This window comes from Mobula hypostoma, chromosome 2, assembly GCF_963921235.1.
Source record: "Mobula hypostoma chromosome 2, sMobHyp1.1, whole genome shotgun sequence".
NCBI lineage: Eukaryota > Metazoa > Chordata > Chondrichthyes > Myliobatiformes > Myliobatidae > Mobula > Mobula hypostoma.
In genome coordinates, this window is record NC_086098.1 from 160,056,812 (window position 1) to 160,078,239 (window position 21,428).

A 21,428-nucleotide genomic window follows, 5' to 3' on the forward strand; every position below is an offset into this window, starting at 1 on the left:
CTGAAGGTCATGGCTTAAGGGTGAAAGGGTTCATTGGTTTGTGCATATTCGAAGCATTGTGCAGTTCTGGCCATTCCTTTACAGGAGGATGTTGAGGCTTTCGAGAGGGTGAAGAAGAGATTTACCAGGATGCTGTCTGGATTAGAAGGTATTAATTTTTGGGAGAGAGTGGAGAAACCGAATTGTTGTCTTTGGACATTTGGAGGCTGAGGAGTGCTGATTGCAATTCGTAAAGTCTGGTCACTTGGCTGAGCTTGTACTGAGCATAGGCAGAGACTGAAGACTGCAGCACCAGTAGTGAGGTCAAGAAGGTATGGACAAGGGAAGCACAGGAGCACTTGCAGGACTGCTTTGAATCTGGATGGTATTCAGGGATTCTTCTTTGAATCTGGATGAGTATGCTGCCGTTGTTGCAGACTTCATTAAAACCTGTGTGGATGAGTGTGTGCTATGAAAACTTGCAGTACATTCCCAAATCAAAAGCCGTGGATGAACCAGTAGGTTTGTCGTGGAGGGTTATTTGAAGAGGGAAGAAAAATTCCAAGTGAGGTTGGTTGGAGGTGACATCGGATGTACAACAACTCTGACAGAGTTTGCAGGACATTGCTTCCTACAAAGTGAAACCCAGTTGTATGAATGGCAGTGATGCTTCACCACCAGATGAACTTAACTCCTTTAATGCCCACTTTGAAAGGGAGCTGTGACCTGTCTCAGAGGCCAATGACAGGCTGTCCCTTGTAAGGCGAAAGGTCCCGACTGAGTACCTCGTAAGGCTCTGAAAACTTGCGCCAACCAGTGGTGGGTGTATTCGAGGACATTTTGAACCACATAGCTACGGCTGGAAGTTCCCACCTGCTTCAAAAGGGCAACAAATATACCAGTGCCCAAGAAGATGGAGGGTATACAGGAGTGAGATTTACCAGCTAGTTAAATGTTTTTGCAGCAATAACCTTGCACTTGGCGTCAGTAAGATGAAAGGTGATAGTGGACTTCAGAAAGTGTAGGATGAGGGGCCACGAACCATTCCTCAGAGGGATCAGAAGTGGAGAGAGTGAGCAATTTCACGTTCCTAGGTATTAGTATCTGAAAATCTAACTTGGTCCCAACATGTCAATGCAACAATAAAGACAGCAAGACAGTGGCTATATTTCATTAGGAGTTTGAAGAGATGTGGTTTGTCACCTAAAGCATTCAAACTTCTTTAGATGTACTGTGGAGAGCATTCTGACAGGCTGCATCACTGTCTGGTATGGGGGGTGGGGGCCACTGCACAGGACAAAAGAAACTGCAGAAAATTGTGAAATTAGTCAGCTCCATCTTGGATACTAGCCTCTTCAAGGAGAGGTGTCTCAGAAAGATGAAGAAAAAGAATTTCAGGATGTATATTGTATCCATTTCTCTGACATTAAATATACCTATTGAAACCATTAAAGACCCCGAACATCCAGGGCATGCCCTTTTCTCATTGTTACAGTCGGGAAGGAGGTACGGAAGCCTGAAAGCACATTCTCAGCGATTCAGAAAGAGCTTCTTCCCCTCAGCCATCCGATTCCCAAACAGACATTGAACCCATGAACACCACCACCTCACTTCTATTATTTCTGTTTTTGCACTATTTTTAATTTAACTATTTAATATGCATATAGATACTGTAATTTATTTATATTATGTATTGCATTGTACTGCTGCTGTTAACAAATTTCATGACATATTTCAATCCATGACAGTGTGGACAGGGCCAATGAACTTAACCTGCTCTTTAACAGATTTGACATTGTGGCCCCTGCCCATCCCCCACATGAGTCATCTGTTGCCGGCCCCCAACCAGCACATATTCCACTCTCCCCTCCTACCCCTCCTCACAGTCCCCCACCCTGCTCTCATGACTATACCCCTTCCACACACGAAACCACCATGGTGGGCTTCACAGCTGAACAGGTGAGAAGACAGCTGAAACGTCTCAACCCAAGCAAGGCTGCAGGACCGGATGGTGTTAGTACCAGGGTGCTCAAAGCCTGTGCCGCTCAGCTATGTGGAGTACTTTGCCATGTATTCAACCTGAGCCTGAGGCTCCGGAGGGTTCCTGTGCTGTGGAAGACGTCCTGCCTCGTCCCTATGCCGAAGATGCCGCGCCCCAGCGGCCTCAATGACTACAGACCAGTGGCATTGATCTCCCACATCATGAAGACCCTGGAGAGACTTGTTCTGGAGCTGCTCCGGCCTATGGTCAGGCCACACTTAGATCCCCTCCAGTTCGCCTACCAGCCCAGACTAGGAGTTGAGGATGCCAGCGTCTACCTGCTGAACCGTGTCTACGCCCACCTGGACAAGCCAGCGAGCACTGTGAGGGTCATGTTTTTTGACTTCTCCAGTGCGTTCAACACCATCCGCCCTGCTCTGCTGGGGGAGAAGCTGACAGCGATGCAGGTGGATGCTTCCCTAGTGTCATGGATTCTTGATTACCTGACTGGCAGACCACAGTATATGTGCTTGCAACACTGTGTCCGACAGAGCGATCAGCAGCACTGGGGCTCCATGGGACTGTCTTGTCTCCCTTTCTCTTCACCATTTACACCTCGGACTTCCAACTACTGCACAGAGTCTTGTCATCTTCAGAAGTTTTCTGATGACTCTGCCATAGTTGGATGCATCAGCAAGGGAGATGAGGCTGAGTACAGGGCTACGGTAGGAAACTTTGTCACATGGTATGAGCAGAATTATCTGCAGCTTAATGTGAAAAAGGCTTAAGGAGCTGGTGGTAGACCTGAGGAGAGCTAAGGTACCGGTGACCCCTGTTTCCAGCCAGGGGGTCAGTGTGGACATGGTGGAGGATTACAGATACCTGGGGATACGAATTGACAGTAAACTGGACTGGTCAAAGAACACTGAGGCTGCTTACAAGAAGGGTCAGAGCCGTCGCTATTTCCTGCGGAGACTGAGTTCCTTTAACATCTGTCAGACGATGCTGAGGATGTTCTACGAGTCTGTGGTGGCCAGTGCTATCATGTTTGCTGTTGTGTGCTGGGGCAGCAGGCTGAGGGTGGCAGACACCAACAGAATCAACAAACTCATTCGTAAGGCCAGTGATGTTGTGGGGATGGAACTGGACTCTCTGACGGTGGCGTCTGAAAAGAGGATGCTGTCCAAGTTGCTTGCCATCTTGGACAATGTCTCCCATCCACTACATAATGTACTGATTGGGCACAGGAGTACTTTCAGCCAGAGACTCATTCCACCGAGATGCAACACAGAGCGTCATAGGAATTCATTCCTGCCTGTGGCCATCAAATTTTATAGCTCCTCCCTTGGAGGGTCAGACAGCCTGAGCCAATAGGCTGGTCCTGGACTTATTTCCTGGCATAATTTACATATTACCATTTAATTATTTATGGTTTTATTACTATTTAATTATTTATGGTGCAACTGTAACGAAAACCAATTCCCCCGGGATCAATAAAGTATGACTATGACTATATCCTGGTGATATTAAACTGATTCTGATTCTAGCAGAAGTTTAGAAAATTGAGATACATAAAGGTAGGTGGTCAGTGTTTTTCTCAGGACAGAAATGTCCTACTGGTTAGTTAACTAAATTAGTAAGTGTCCTACTGGTTAGTTAACTAAATTAGTAATCTGTGGGCATGCTGTGCTGGAAAAACTCTTGTGGCTGTCCCAGCACATTCAGTTTCTATTGATTAAAGGTGCAAGCAACACATTTCACTATGTTTTGATGTACATGTGGCAAAATAGTCTAATCTTCATCATTACTAGAGGGCATAGCTTTAGACGAGATGTGCATCATGGTGGGTACCTGAAACTTGCTGCCAGCTGTGGTTGAGAAAGCAGACAATAGTAGGATTTAAGAGGTATTTATATTGGCGTATAAACATGCAAGATATGAAGATGGGTGAAGGGGCAGATAGTTTTGAGGAATTAGAGAGGCTATAGAAGGACACAGACAGATGAGAAGAACGGGGAAAGAAATAGCAGATGGAATACAGTGTCGGGAATTGTATAGTAATGCACTTTGGTAGAAGAAATGAAAGGGTTGAATATTTTCTAAATGCAGAAAAAATAGAAAAACTGAGGTGCAAAGGGATTTGGGAGTCCCTAAAAGTTAATTTGCAGGTTGAGTCTGTGGTGAGGAAGACAAATGCAATGTTAACATCCACTTCAGGAGGACTAAAACATAAAAGCAAGGATACAATATTGGGGCTTTATAAAGCACAAGTGAGGCCTCACTTGGACTATTGTGAGCAGGTTTGACACACTGTCTTAGAAAGGATGTGCTGACGTGGGAGAGGGTTCATAGGAAGTACACGAAAATGATTTCAGATTCATATGGCCTGTCATAGAAGTATTTTGATGGCTCTGAGCCTGTATTCACAAGAATGAGCAGTGACCTCATTGACACCTATCGAATGGTGAAAGGCCTCGATAGAGTGGATGTGGAGAGGATGTTTCCTATGGTGGGAGAGTCTTAAGACCAGGGGATACAGCTCAGAATAGAGGGCTGTTCTTTAAGAACGGAGACGAGGAGGAATTTCTTTAGCCAGAAGGTAGTGAATCTCTGGAATTCTTTGATTTTGATAGATCCTTGATTGGTCAGGGCATGAAGGGATGCGAGGTGAAGGCAGGAGAAGTCATGATGAAATGGTGGAGCAGACTTGATGGGCAAATGGCCAAATTTTGCTCCTATATCTGGTAATGTGGCCACTAAGTACATCAGTATAGATTGTGGCAGTTGTTGACTGTGACGTGGAGTAAACAATTCTGTTTTAGTTACTTTGGATAATATCCACATTATTAATGTTTCAGTTTGTTCCAACTTTTGTGCTTTTGCTCACAGGTGGATCGCTACCAGCTGAAGAATGGTAATCATATCATCGTTCTCGCTGAAGGTCGTCTGGTAAATCTAGGTTGTGCAATGGGACATCCCAGCTTTGTGATGAGCAACTCCTTCACCAACCAGGTTCTGGCACAAATTGAGCTGTGGACCAATCCTGACAAGTATCCAGTGGGGATACACTTCATACCAAAGAAGGTAAGTCTATTCTGAATCATATTTGATAAGTTTACAGGTTAATTGTTGGTTAACCGTACAACAATTACAGCACGGAAACAGGCCATCTCAACACGGACTAGAAGGGCCAAGATGGCCTGTTTCCGTGCTGTAATTGTTATGTGGTTGTATAAGTTTCAATTTTGTGATGTTTACGTAGGAATGTAGAGTATAGTTCATATTACTGAGTCATAGGAAAATACAGCAGAAGTTGGCCATTTAGCCCATAGCCTTCCATACCTCTACCATGTATGTATCTGTCCAAACTTCTCCTAAACTTTCACATTAAGCTCGCATGCACCAATTGTGCCAGCAGCTTATTCCACACTCTTACCCTCCTGAGTGAAGAAGTTTCCTCTTATGATCCCCTTAAACTTTTCACCTTTCACCCTTAACCCATGTCACGTATCCCGTGACGGAAATAAAGAACCAGCAGAGATGGAAAACACCTTAGAGTCCAGTATTGCTATAAACTAATAATATTTATTAGTAACTATGCAATACAGTAATATAAATGTAGATAAATCAAACAGATTAGCAATGATTACATAAAAGTAAGTGAATCAGTAAGTGTGGAAATATATATATGTATGAAAAACCAAGCTTTAAGTCTAGGAGTAAAAAGATACAGTCTTACGATGGTGAGTAAAGTTCAGTTCATGGTATTTAGTTGAGTAGTGATAGAGAGAGAGAGATTTGAGTCTTCAGGTGAGCTGACGCCGTCGATCTTGTTGTCCTTCAAAATCCTTTCAAAGTCACTGACTGTGACTCTAACAAAGGGGACCGGTTTTCTGTGGTGGAGCTATCCCCCAGGTGAGGGTGGACACATGGATAACTCCCCACCAGTCAACCCTTTTCCTCTTTCCATTGCAAGAGCGATGGATCGATACGTCTGATCAATCCTCCAAAACCCACTATTCCTGTGGGCACAACAATGCTCATTTGGTGTCCATACATGTGTCTGAGGTCTGTATCATCTGACCTCCTATTTTATCTTCCCATGCTGAGTATCAACTGTCATCCAAATAATCCCTCCTTCCTTTGTCTGTGAAGAAATGCACAAGCAGGCGAACTGCCCTTGAAGTAATATCATCAACCTGCCTTCGGTCACCATAGCAACTTCCGAGCTGCTCGGTGCTGTCTTCAACTCCAAACTCAGTAGAAATCCAAAGTTACTTCCAGTGCCTTAAAGTGACAGTCCAACCATCAATCTTCGTCTCTCGCTCTCTCTTATACAAACAAGCTGTTAAATAACTCTTTTCAAAAGCACAGTTAATAGGGGTACTTCAGGATCCCCTCACACCCATGACCTCTAGTTGTAGCCTCACCCAACCTCACTGGAAAAAGCCTGCTTGCCTTTACCCTTCCTATACCCCTCATAATTTGTATACCTCTTTGAAATCTCTCAATCTTCTATGTTCCAAGGAATAAAGTCCTAACCTATTCAGTCTTCCCTCATAACTCAGATCCTTCAGTCCAGGCAACATCCTTTTAAATTTTCATTGTACTTCTTCAACCTTATTTGCATCTTTTGTGTAGGTAGGTGATTAAAACTGTACACAGTACTCAAAATTATGCCTCACCAGCATCTTGTACGACTTCAACATAACATCCCATCTCTTGTACTCAGTATGTTGATTCACAAAAGCCCATGTGCCAAAGGATTGCTTATGGCCCTATTTACTTGTGACATCACTTTCAATTAATTATGGACCTGTGTTCCCAGATTCCTTTGTTCTACCACTCCTCAGTGCCCTACTGTTCACTGAAAGACGTACCCTTGTTCCTTCTGAAATGCAGCACGTCCCACTTGTCTGCATTAAATTCGGTTTATTATTTTTCCAGCGGGACCAGATCCCACTGCAAGTTCTTCGCTCTCCACTACACCCCCAATCTTAGTGTCATCTGCAACTTCGCTGATCCAGTTATCATCCAGATCATTGGTTTGGATGACAAGCGATAATGAGCCCAGCACCGTGCCCTGTGGCACTCCAGTCAGAGGCAACCATCTACTTCCACTCTCTGGCTTCTTCTGCATGGTCAATGTCTAATCCAATTTACTACCTCATCTTGAATGCCAAGCGACCGAACTTTCTTTACCAAGCTCCCATGCGGGACCTTGTCATAGGCCTTGCTAAAGTCCATGTAGACAACAACCATTGCCTTATGTTTGTTAACTTCTCTGGTAACTTCCTCAAATTCTTTTAGATTGATTAGAGACTACCTACCATTGACAAAGCCAGACTGATTATCCTTATTCAGTCCCGGTGCATCCAAATACTCCTATCTGGTTCCTTAGTACACCTTCCAATAACTTTCCCACTACAGTCGGCCTTTCTTATCCGCGAGTTCCGCATGTGCAAATTCAACCAACTGTGATTTGAGAAAACCTGGAAGTGCTCTTCCAGCACTTGCTGTTCAAGCATGTACAGACATTATTCTTGTTCAAGCATGTTCTTGTCATTATTCCCTAAACAACGCAGTATAACAACTATTTTACATAACATTTACATTGTATTAGGTATTATAAGTAATCCCTCGCGGATAAGGAGGGCTGACTGTACTGATGTCAGGCTCACAGGCCTGTAATTTCCTCACTTTTTTTTTTAAGAGCCTTAAACAGCTGAACAAAATTGGCTATCGTCTAATCCTCTAGTACCTGCTCTCAGTGGGAGAGCATTTTGGAGATAGTGATCACAATTCTATCTCCTTTACCATAGCAATGGAGAGGGATAGGAACGGACAAGTTAGGAAAGCGTTTAATTGGAGTAAGGGGAAATATGAGGCTATCAGGCAGGAACTTGGAAGCATAAACTGGGAACAGATGTTCTTAGGGAAATGCACGGCAGAAATGTGGCAAATGTTCAGGGGATATTTGTGTGGCGTTCTGCATAGATACGTTCCAATGAGATGGAAAGGATGGTAGGGTACAGAAACCGTAGTGTACAAAAGCTGTTGAGGAACAGATAGAAAAGATCCTGAGAGGCAGGATTTATGAACATTGAATATGATGACAGAATATACAAAGTTTGTAGTATTAATGGTAAGACTCTTGGCTGTGTGGAAGAACAGAGGGATCTTGGGGTCCGAATCCATAGAACACTCAAAGCTGCTGCGCAGGTTGACTCTGTGGTTAAGAAATTATACGGTGCATTGGCTTTCATCAATCATGGGATTAAGTTTAGGAGCCGAGAGGTTATGTTGCAGCTATATAGGATGCTGGTCAGACCCTGCTTGGAGTATTGTGCTCAGTTCTGGTTGTCTCACTGTAGGAAGGATGTGGAAACCATAGAAAGGGTGCAGAGGAGATTTATAAGGATGCTGCCTGGATTGGAGAGCATGCCTTGAGAATAGGTTGAGTAAACTCAGCCTTTTTTTCCTTGGAGCGACGGACAGAGGCTTTTTCCCAGCACGAGGGCAGAGTTTTAAGGTACAGGGGAGATATCAGGGGTAAGTTTTTTACGCACAGTGGTGAGTGCGTGGAATGGGCTGCCGGCGACGGTGGTGGAGGCAGATACAGTAGGGTCTTTTAACGGACTCCTAGACAGGTATGTGGGGCTCAGAAAAATAGAGGGCTGTGGGTCACTAGGTAATTTCTCAGGTAGGGACATGTTTGGCACAGCTTTGTGGGCTGAAGGGCCTGTATTGTGCTGTAGTTTTTCTGTGTTTCTGACATTTGGAGAGGCATAAAAGGAAAAGTCAGCATGGCTTTGTCAAAGGCAGGTCGTGCCTTACGAGCCTGATTGAATTTTTTCTTTCTTTCTTAAATCTTTTTATTAAATAAGTATACAAAAGGTAAACCATATAAGCGCTAATACACTGTTAGAAATTACAGGAGATATTAATACAGAAAAAAAATTGATACAAACAGTGCAGTTGAAACATAAAATAATAAGGTAAATTAATAGTATACTAAGTTTATATATCTCTCTATCTCTCTATCTCTCTCTCTCTATCTCTCTCTATCTCTCTCTCTCTCTCTATATCTCTCTCTCTCTATCTCTATCTCTATCTCTCTCTCTATATCTCTCTCTCTCTCTCTATCTCTCTCTCTCTATATATATATAGATATATAGATATATATATATATAGATATATATAGATATAGATATATATATAGATATAGATATAGATATAGATATAGATATAGATATATAGATATAGATATAGATATATAGATATAGATATATAGATATAGATATATAGATATAGATATAGATATATAGATAGATATATATATATATAGATAGATATATATAGATAGATATAGATATATATATAGATATAGATATAGATAGATATATTATAGAGAAAAGGAAAAAAAAACCCAAAAAATACCCAACGTGCAACTAAACTAAAAGCAAAGCAAAGCAATGGGCTAACTTGGAAACAGGAGGAGTTAAAAAACTTAAAATCACGTCCTCAAACCCGACCTCCATTAAAAACAGTTAAAAAAAAGCAAGAACGGAATATAAATATGAAACAAAAGAGAAAAAAAAATTACATTAAATGAAAATATTGAATAAAAGATCTCCAGGTCTGTTCAAATTTAAATGAGGAATCATAAAGATTACTTCTTATTTTCTCCAAATTTAAGCATAATATCGTCTGGGAGAACCAAAAAAAGGTAGTTGGAGCATTAGGCTCTTTCCAATGTTGTAAGATACATCTTTTCGCCATTAAAGTAAGAAATGCAATCATTCTACGGGCTGAAGGGGAAAGATTACTGGAGATTTTAGGTAATCCAAAGATAGCAGTAATAGGATGAGGAGAATGTCTCTCCAAAAAGTTTCCAGAGTAGGACAAGACCAAAACATATGAGTTTAAGGAAGCTATCTGCCCCGGACATCTATCACAAAAAGGATTAATATGAGAAAAACGAGCTAATTTATCTTTGGACATATGTGCTCTATGAACAACTTTAAATTGAATTAGGGAATGTTTAGCACAGATAGAGGAAGAATTGACTAATTGTAAAATCTGCCCCCAGTCATCCACGGAAATAATAGAACCCAATTCTTGTTCCCAATCTGACCTAATCTTATCAAATGGAGCTTTCCTAAGCTTCATAATAATATTATAAATAATAGTCGTTGCACCTTTCTGACATGGATTAAGGTTAATTATAGTATCTAAAATATATGTAGGAGGAAGCATTGGAAAGGAAGAAAGTATAGTACTTAGGAAATTTCTAACTTGAAGATATCTAAAAAAATGTATTCTTGGTAAATTATATTTCTTAGATAATTGTTCAAAAGACATAAGGGAACCATCTAAAAATAAATCCAAAAACCGTGAAATACCCTTAGTCTTCCAAATTTGAAAAGCACGATCCGTGAAAGAGGGAGGAAAAAATATGTTACCTAAAATAGGGATCGCTAGCCCAAATTGGTTAAGATCGAAAAATTTTCTGAATTGAAACCAAATATGTAAGGTATATTTAACTATCGGGTTAGAGACCAGTTTGAGGCGTTTCAAATCGAAAGGAAGAGAGGAACCTAAAATAGAGCCAAGTGCATAGCCCTGAGCAGATTGTAATTCCAAAAATACCCATTTAGGGATGGATAGTGTATCTTTGTCAAGTATCCAAAATTTCATTTGTCGAATATTAATTGCCCAGTAATAGAATCTAAAGTTAGGTAATGCTAAACCTCCATCTCTCTTAGCTTTCTGTAAATGTATTTTACCCAGTCTTGGGTTTTTATTTTGCCAAATAAATGAAGAAATTTTAGAGTCAACTTTATCAAAAAAAGATTTTGGAACAAAAATCGGTAATGCCTGAAATATAATATAAAAATTTTGGCAGAATAAACATCTTAACTGCATTAATACGACCAATCAAAGTTAAATATAATGGAAACCATTTAGATGAAAGTTGAGTAATATGATCAATTAAGGGTAAAAAAATTAGTCTTAAATAAATCTTTGTGTTTATAAGTAATTTTAATCCCAAGATATGAGAAATGATTATTAATCAATTTAAACGGAAAGTTATGATACAAGGGAAGTTGTTTATTAATCGGAAAAAGTTCACTCTTACTAAGATTTAATTTATAACCTGAAAAAAGACTGAATTGTGCTAATAAATCTAAAGCAGCAGGGATAGATTTTTGAGGATTAGAAATATATAAAAGTAAGTCATCAGCATAGAGTGATATTTTATGGGACTTTAAGCCCCGAGTTATCCCAATAATATTTGGAGACTCTCGAATGGCAATTGCAAGAGGTTCTAATGCAATATCAAATAATAAAGGACTAAGAGGACAACCTTGTCGAGTACCTCGAAAAAGAGGGAAAAAAGGTGAGCTTAAAGAGTTAGTACGGACCGAGGCCATAAGAGAATGATATAACAGTTTGATCCAAGATATAAATTTCGAGCTAAAATTAAACATTTCAAGCACCTTAAATAAGTAAGGCCATTCTACTCTATCAAAAGCTTTTTCAGCATCTAAAGAGATAACACACTCAGGAACATTTTGTGAGGGGGTATAAACAATATTTAACAGTGTGCAAATGTTATAGAAAGAGTAACAATCTTTAATAAAACCCGTTTCGTCTTCCGAAATAATAAAAGGGAGAACTTTTTCTAATCTGTTTGCTAATAATTTAGAAAAAATTTTAGAATCAACATTTAATAAAGGTATTGGTCTATAAGATGCACATTGAGCAGGATCTTTATCCTTCTTTAATATTAGAGAGATTGACGCTTTATAGAAGGATTCGGGAAGTTTACCAAGTTTTAATGAAGCCTCCAAAACCCTACCGAACCAAGGGATTAATGAAGGTGCAAAAAACCTATAAAATTCCACGGTAAACCCATCAGGGCCAGGAGCTTTCCCCAGGTTCATAGAGGAAATAACGTTCTTAATCTCATCAGTGGTAATGGGAGTATCTAGCATAGAAGACATATCCTGTGAAATCTCAGGGAAATCTAGGTTATCTAAAAAGTCATTCATATATTTAGAGTCTCGTAAAGACTCAGATTGATATAAGGAAGAATAAAAATCAAAAAAGGTTTGATTAATCTCCGCATGATCAAATATCAATCGATCATTTTGATTATAAATCTGATTAATTTGAGATTTAGTATAATTAGACTTCAATTGGTTAGCCAACAATTTGCCAACTTTGTCACTGTGTACATAAAATTCACTTCTTGTTTTCTTTAATTGGTTTACAATCAAAGACGAAAGTATGTTCCATTTGAAGTTCAGTTCTTTGTTTATACAACTCCTCAGAGGGAGCTGTAACATATTTCTTATCAATTTCCTTAATCTTGTCCACAATGACCAGCTCCTCCTCCTTCAGCTTCTTCCTCAAAGCAGCAGAATACGAGATAATCTGACCACGAATATAAGCTTTAAAAGTATCCCAAAGAATGTTCACAGAAATCCTCCGTGTAGTTGATTGTAAAAAAAAATCAATCTGTTCATTCATAAAGTTAACAAAATCCGAGTCCTGAAGCAGCAACGAATTAAAACGCCATTGTCTATTATTTTGTGCATTGACCTGAATTTTAATAGAAAGCTTAAGTGGAGCGTGATCCGAAATGGTAATAGAGTCATAATCACATATAATCACTGAAGAGATAAGCCGAGAATCAATAAAGAAATAATCAATTCTTGAATAGGAATGGTGAACATGTGGAAAAAAAAGAGAAATCTTTTTCCTGAGGATGCAAAAAACGCCAGATGTCCGTCAACCCAGAATCAGAGGAATGAGTTAATCAAAGTTGCAGATTTATTGGGTAAAGTCCGTAAAGGAGCCGAATGGTCCAAAACTCTGGATAAGCAAGTATTAAGATCTCCACCCCAGATCAGTGAAAACTCATTCAAATTCGGGAACCGATTAAATAATGATTTATAAAATTCCGGACAGTCCATATTGGGTGCATAAACATTGACCAAAACTACCTTTTTATTAAATAGTCGACCACTAACCAGTAGAAATCTACCATTTGGATCAGAGATAATATCATGTTGTACAAAAGTAACTGAGGAGTCTATAAAAATAGAGACGCCTCGAATCTTAGCGTTAGAGTTCGAATGAAACTGTTGTTCCTTCCAGAATTTAAAAAAACGTAATCTGTCCCCCCTCCGCACATGGGTCTCTTGTAAAAATAGAACATGTGCTTTAAGTCTCCGGAATACTTTAAAAGCTTTTTTCCTTTTAATAGGATGATTAAGACCATTAGTATTCCAGGAGACAAAATTAATAATAGACTCCATAAACCCTAAAGTCAACCCACAAAAAAAAAGGATTGACGATAGGTTCGACCCACGAACCCGGAAAGGGAGCAGAACAAACCAGAGATAACGGGAAGGAGAATGCAATCAATACTTCAGTAATGTAAGTAGCCCAAGAAGAAAAAAACTAAAATGTGAAGCCCCTCCCACCACCCCCACCCCATGACCTCAAGGCTAAATCTAAAGCAGACCCGCCAGAAAGAAGCAAGCACTAAAACTACCCCCATGACTTCCGATAGATGCTCAGTTAAAAAAAAATGTGAATATAAAAAATATCAGCTAGTTATAAAATAGTAGAAGAATAAAAAAAGGTAGATCAATTAAGACAAGCACAATGTAAAACAGAGAAAAAGCCAGAAAATATAAAGAAAACCGTAACAGACCACAGATACAATAATTAACCAAAAAAAAGAAATGAAATTATTAATATAAACTAGTTAGGAAAACCTACAAAAAAAAGTACATTTAAAGACTACGAAATTTAAGGCCTCAAAGGAAATACGCAAAATGATACTAAGGGAATAACCACCCATAATCCCCAAGGAAAAAGAAAGGAATGACGCAGTTAGAAAGAAAGTTTGGCAACCATATTAATTAATCAAAAATAAACTTTTCTGCCCATATAAAGCAAACAAAAATTAAACCCGACAGATTCACAACCTCCGATCAAACAGAGATAGTTAAAAATTACGATTAAGATGTTGAAGGTGAAAATTGATCCAGATAACTCTGGGCATCCGATGGAGATTCAAAAAAATGGAAAGCTCCGTCAGGCGTGCGGATCCTTAAACGCGCAGGGTAAAGCAGCGCTGGTTTTAAATCCATCTTGTAGAGTTCCGACATCACAGATCTGTAACGAACCCGCTGATCTCGAATCTGTTTGCTGAAGTCCTCCACGAATCGGAACTGAAGATCCAAAAAATCAATGTAACCAGAATCTGGATTGAACAAATCGAAGCAGTTTCTCCTTGTCTTGAAAGTAATGAAAACGTAAAATGACATGCCGAGGTTTATCTGACTTAGACGAATATGATGGAACTCTGTGAACCCGATCCAATAACGGTGGTTGGTCAGGAAATACGGTAGGAAATGCATCTTTTAAAAGTTGAGAAAAAAACTTTATAGGGTTGTCAGATTCAGCAGCTTCACGAACACCAATAATTTGAATATTCTGCCGTCGCATTCTGGATTCAAAGTCAGAGTTTTTAAAAGTCAGAAAGTCAAGTTTTTTCTTCATTATAGTAATTGTTTCTTAAATTTTCTCCATCTTGAGTTCATTTTGTTGCATGGATTTTTGAAGATTAAATATAGCCGACTGATGTTCCATGATAGATGTTTGCATTTTATCGATTGAATCGGCAATTTTCTGGAAATTAATTGAAATTTCCGCAGGAATCAACTCCTTTATAGAGGTTGATATTTCCCTTTGAATTAGATCCGATATAGCTTTCAGAGTCAAAGGTGGTTCAGTCGGAGGAAGATCGGTACCTTTCGGTCTAACCGGAGGTTTGCCGTCTTTCCCATTTTTTCCGTTCTTCGACATAGCAGACCTTAAAAGCATCCAAATATCAAAAAGCCCATTTAATTTCAGATTATTGTAAAAGTTGATGCCTTAATGGTTAGTTAAATATAGCTGATCATAGGGAAAAAAAACTCAGGTGATGGAGCGAGTCAAGAACACGACTTCACTCCATGAGCTCTACCGGAAGTCCCCCTGATTGAATTTTTTGAGGATGTGACTGAACACATTGAAGGTAGAGCAGTAGATGTAGTGTATATGGATTTCAAGAAGGCATTTGACAAGGTACCTCATGAAAACCTGATTGAGAAAGTAAGAAGGCATGGGATCAAAGGGGAAGTTGCTTTCTGGATCCTGAACTGGTTTGAGTCCTATTCTGCATGGAGGCCGGTGACCAGTTGTGTGCCTCAGGGATCTGTTCTTGGACCCCTTCTCCGTGATTTTTTTAAATGACCTGGATGTAGAAGTGGAGGGATGGGTTAGTAAACTTGCTGATGACACAAAGGTTGGGGGTGTTGTGGATAGTGTTTAGGGCTGTCAGAGGTTACAGCAGGACATCAATACGATACAAAACTGGGCTGAGAAGTGGCAGATGGAGTTCAACCCAGATAAGTGTGGGGTGGTTCATTTTGGTAGGTCAAATATGACAGAATATAGTAATATATAAAATATATAGTAGATTCATGGAACTTGGAAAAATAGAGGGCTATGGGTAACCCTAGATAATTTAACATAGATCATAGAATAGTACAGCACAGTACAGGCCCTTCGGCCCACAATGTTGTGCCAACCCTCAAACCCTGCCTCCCATATAAGACCCCACCTTAGATTCCTCCATATACTTGTCTAGTAGTCTCTTAAACTTCACTAGTGTATCTGCCTCCACCACTGACTCGGGCAGTGCATTCCACGCACCAACCACTCTCTGAGTGAAAAACCTTCCTCTAATATCCCCCTTGAACTTCCCTCTTCTTGTATTGAGCAGTGGTGCCCTGGGGAAGAGGCGCTGGCTATCCACTCTATCTATTCCTCTTATTATCTTGTACACCTTTCATGTCTCCTCTCATCCTCCTTCTCTCCAAAGAGTAAAGCCCTAGCTCCCTTAATCTCTGATCATAATGCATACTTTCTAAACCAGGCAGCATCCTGGTAAATCTCCTCTGTACCCTTTCCAATGCTTCCACATCCTTCCTATAGTGAGGCGACCAGAACTGGACACAATACTCCAAGCGTGGCCTAACCAGAGTTTTATAGAGCTGCATCATTACATCGCGACTCTTAAACTCTATCCCTCGACTTATGAAAGCTAACACCCCATAAGCTTTCTTAACTACCCTATCCACCTGTGAGGCAATTTTCAGGGATCTGTAGACATGTACCCCCAGATCCCTATGCTCCTCCACACTACCAAGTAACCTGCCATTTACTTTGTACTCTGCCTTGGAGTTTGTCCTTCCAAAGTGTACCACCTCACACTTCTCCGGGTTGAACTCCATCTGCCACTTCTCAGCCCACTTCTGCATCCTATCAATGTCTCTCTGCAACCTTTGATAATCCCCTACACTATCTACAACACCACCAACCTTTGTATCGTCTGCAAACTTGCCAACCCACCCTTCTACCCCTACATCCAGGTCGTTAACAAAAATCACGAAAAGTAGAGGTCCCAGAACAGATCCTTGTGGGACACCACTGGTCACAATCATCCAATCTGAATGTACTCCCTCCACCACCACCCTCTGCCTTCTGCAGGCAAGCCAATCCTGAATCCACCTGGCCAAACTTCCCTGGATCCCATGCCTTCTAACTTTCTGAATAAGCCTACCGTGTAGAACCTTGTCAAATGCCTTACTAAAATCCATATAGATCACATCCACTGCACTACCCTCATCTATATGCCTGGTCACCTCCTCAAAGAACTCTATCAGGCTTGTTAGACACAATCTGCCCTTCACAAAGCCATGCTGACTGTCCCTGATCAGACCATGATTCTCTAAATGCCTATAGATCCTATCTCTAAGAATCTTTTCCAACAGCTTTCCCACCACAGACGTAAGGCTCACTGGTCTATAATTACCCGGACTATCCTACTACCTTTTTTGAACAAGGGAACAACATTTGCCTCCCTCCAATCCTCCGGTACCATTCCCGTGGACAACGAGGACATACAGATCCTAGCCAGAGGTTCAGCAATCTCTTCTCTCGCCTCACGGAGCAGCCTGGGGAATATTCCGTCAGGCCCCGGGGACTTATCTGTCCTAATGTATTTTAACAACTCCAACACCTCCTCTCCCTTAATATCAGCATGCTCCAGAACATCAACCTCACTCATATTGTCCTCACCATCATCAAGTTCCCTCTCATCGGTGAATACTAAAGAGAAGTATTCATTGAGAACCTCGCTCACTTCCACAGCCTCCAGGCACATCTTCCCACCTTTATCTCTAATCGGTCCTACCTTCACTCCTGTCATCCTTTTTTTCTTCACATAATTGAAGAATGCCTTGGGGTTTTCCTTTACCCTACTTGCCAAGGCTTTCTCATGCCCCCTTCTTGCTCTTCTCAGCCCCTTCTTAAGCTCCTTTCTTGCTTCCCTATATTCCTCAATAGACCCAGCTGATCCTTGCTTCCTAAACCTCATGTATGCTGCCTTCTTCCTCCTGACTAGATTTTCCACCTCACTTGTCACCCATGGTTCCTTCACCCTACCATTCTTTATCTTCCTCACTGGGACAAATTTATCCCTTACAAATGTATCGCAAGAGATCTCTAAACTTCGACCACATGTCCATAGTACATTTCCCTGCAAAAACATCATCCCAATTCACACCCGCAAGTTCTAGCCTTATAGCCTCATAATTTGCCTTTCCCCAATTAAAAATGTTCCTGTCCTCTTTGATTCTATCCTTTTGCATGATGATTATAAAGGCCAGGGAGCGGTGGTCACTGTCCCTCAGATGCTCACCCACTGAGAAATCTGTGACCTGACCCGGTTCATTACCTAGTACTAGATCTAGTATGGCATTCCCCCTGGTCGGCCTGTCCACATTCTGTGACAGGAATCCATCCTGGACACACTTAACAAATTCTGCCCCATCTAAACCCTTGGAACTAATCAGGTGCCAATCAATATTAGGGAAGTTAAAGTCACCCATGATAACAACCCTGTTATTTTTGCACCTTTCCAAAATCTGCCTCCCAATCTGCTCCTCTGTATCTCTGCTGCTACCAGGGGGCCTATAGAATACCCCCAGTAGAGTAACTACTCCCTTCCTGTTCCTGACCTGCACCCATATTGACTCAAAAGAGGATCCTGCTACATTACCCACCCTTTCTGTAGCTGTAATAGTATCCCTGACCAGTAATGCCACCCCTCCTCCCCTTTTTCCGCCCTCTCTATCCCTTTTAAAGCACTGAAATCCATGAATATTGAGAATCCATTCCTGCCCTGGTGCCAGCCAAGTCTCTGTAATGGCCACTACATCATAATTCCATGTATAAAGTAAAGTATATGTTCAGCAGAGCACTGTGGGTCAAAGGGCCTGTATTTTGCTGTAGGTTTTCTGTGTTTCTACCTCACCTGTTCATAAGGATGATTTAAATATCTCTGCTAGGGCCCCTGCAATTTCAGCACTTGCCCCCCATAGGGTCTGAGAGAACACTTTGTCAGGCCAGAGGATTTCGCCACCCTAGTTTGCTTCAAGACAGCGAACACCACCTCTGTCATCTGCATCAGGTCCATGACCTCACTGCTGCTTTGCCTCACTTCTATAGTATTGTCTGTTTTGCAAGTAAATACAGATGCAAAAAATCCATTCAGCAGCTCCTACATCGCTTGACTCCAAGCACATATATTGGCAAGAAAAGTTTTGTGAACCCTTTGCAGTTACCTGGCTGTCTGCATTCTGTGAACCTCTTGGGCTGTACTTGATCTGGTATTTGGAAGTGAACCTAGTCAGGTGTCAGATCTCTCAGAGGATGAGCATTTTGGAGGTAGTGATCACAACTCTGTCTCCTTTACCATAGTGCTGGAGAGGGATAGGAGCAGACAATTTGGGAAAACATTTAATTGGTGTAGGGGGAATTGGCTATTAGGCAGGAACATGGGGGCATAAATTGGGCGCAGATGTTTTCAGGGAAATGGCAGAAATGTGGCAAATATTCAAGGAACATTTGCATGGAGTTCTGCATAAATATGTTCAATTGAGGCAGGGAAAGGATGGTAGGGTAAAAGAACAAAGGATGTAGAAAATCTAGTAAAGAAAAGCTTACGAAAGACTCAAGAAACGAGGTACTGTTAGAGCTCTAGAAAATTACAAAGGTGCCGGGAAGGAGCTCAAAAATGAAATTGGGAGAGCCAGAAGGGGCCATGAGAAGGCTTTGGCAAGCAGGATTAAGGAAAACCCCAGGGCATTCTACAACTGTGAATAGCAAGAGGATGAGCCATGTGAGAATAGGACCTATCAGGTGTGATAGTGGAAGCATGTGCATGGAGTTGGAGGAGGTAACGGAGGTACTTAATGAGTACTTTGCTTTATTGTTCACCTGTGAAAAGGACAGTGGCAATTGTGGGGATGACTTGCAGTGGGCTGAAATGCTTGAGTGTATAGACATTAAGAAAGAGGATGTGCTGGAACTGTTGAAAGGTATTAAGTTAGATAAGTCGCCGAGACCTGATAAGATGTACCCCAGGCTACTGTGGGAAGCAAGGGAGGAGATTGTTGAGCCTCTGACAATGATCTTTGCATCATCAATAGGGACAAGAGAAGTACCGGAGGATTGGTAGGTTGCAAATGTTGTTCCCCTTCTCAAGAAGGAGATTAGCGATAACCCAGGAAGATATAGACCAGTGAGTCTTTCTTCAGTGGTGGGCTAGTTGCTGAAGATCCTGAGGGGCAGTATTTATGAGCATTTAGGGAGACATAATCTGATTAGGAATAGTCAGGGCAGGTCATGCCTTATGAACCTGATTGAATTCTTTGAGGATGTAACAAAACACATAGATGAAGATAGAGCAGTGGATGTAGTGTATATGGATTTCAGTAAGGCATTTGATAAGGTTCCCCATGCAAGGCTCAATCAAAAAGTCAGGAGGCATGGGATCCAAGGAGACCTTGCTTTGTGGATTCAGAGCTGCCAAAGGGTTTCAAACGGAAACGTCGACCGTACTCTTCCTCGATGCTGCCTGGTCTGTTGAGTTCTTACAGTACTTTGTGGGTGTGTTGCCCTTCTTTTAGCCTTCCTGATTTCATAAGAGTTCTCTTGTATTTATATTTCATTTGCTCCTACCTGCTATGCACCACCTCTTTTTGTTTAAACTAGGGCCTCAACATCTCTTTAAAACAATAGTTCCCTACACCTGTTATCATTATTTTTTATTCTGATAGGCAAATGCAAGTTTTGTACTCTTAACATTTCACTTTTGAAGTCCTTCCACTTACCAAGTATACTTCTGCCAGTAAACAGCCTGTCCCAATTCACATTTGCCAGATTTCTTGATACCATCAAAATTGGCTTTTCTCTCATCTAGAATGGACCAGGTCTATCTATTTGCAAATTTATTTTGAAACTAATGGCATTATGATCACTAGATAAAGTATTCCTTTACAAAAACTTGTCACCTGTCCTGTGTCATTCCCCAATAGCAGATCAAGTATCACACTTTCTCTCTTTGGGACCTCTACACACTGATTAAGGAAACTTTCGTGAAAACATTTGACAAACCCTGTCCCATCTATTCCTTTTACAGTGTGGTAGTTCTAGTCAATATGCAGAAAGTTAAAATCACCTACTACAACCACTGTTTCTTGCAACAGTTTGCAATCTCTGTACAAATTTTAAACACAAGAAAGTCTGCAGATGCTGGAAATTCAAAGCAACACACACACAATGCTGCAGGAACTCAGCAGGACAGGCAGCATCTATGGAAACAAATCCATATTAATCAATATTTCGGTCTGAGACACTGCAAGACGAATTCTCTACCAAGTTTTTTCCTCTAAATCCTATGCCCTGTAATATAGCCCCATTAATGTGGTAATACCTTTCTTATTCCTTAGTTCCACCCATAAAGCCTCATTAAACGAGTTTTCCAGTCTGTTTTGACTGAGCACTGCTGTGAGATTCCCCTAACTAATAATGCCACCCCCCTGCCCCCCAAATCTGTCATGTCTAAAACAGCGGAACCCTGGAATATTGAGCTGCCAGCCCTGCCCTTCCTGTAACCAAATCTTACTGATGGCTACAATATCATAATTCCATGTGTTGAGCTATTCCCTGGGTTCGCCTGCCTTTCCTACAATGCCACTTGTGTTGAAATATATGCAGCTCAAAACATTGCTTAACTTTTTGATTCCTGACTTTGTCTGAGGTCTTAACATCTGTCTCCACCAACTGTTCTGGCACTCATTTCCATCCCCCTGCAATGCTTTGCATAACGTTAATCACTTGAAACTTTTTTAGGCAAATGTAGTAGCCAGTCTACTTCTGACAACTCTATAAATAACAAAGAAATGCATGGCCGAATATGGTAGGTTGATGGTTGTCAGAATCAGCTTTGTACTACAAGACATCAGAGCAGAATTAGGCCATGCAGCCGGTG

At 41.0% G+C, this 21,428-nt stretch overlaps 1 protein-coding gene across 1 annotated transcript in view; it reads left to right on the forward strand.

Moving 5' to 3' along the window:
• Positions 1–21,428, forward strand: part of ahcy (adenosylhomocysteinase) — a 116,858-nt gene that overhangs the window by 80,538 nt on the left and 14,892 nt on the right. The window contains exon 9 of the mRNA XM_063040939.1: positions 4,850–5,044. Within this exon, the coding sequence (XP_062897009.1) occupies positions 4,850–5,044 (195 nt within the window). The remainder of the gene's footprint in view (positions 1–4,849; positions 5,045–21,428) is intronic.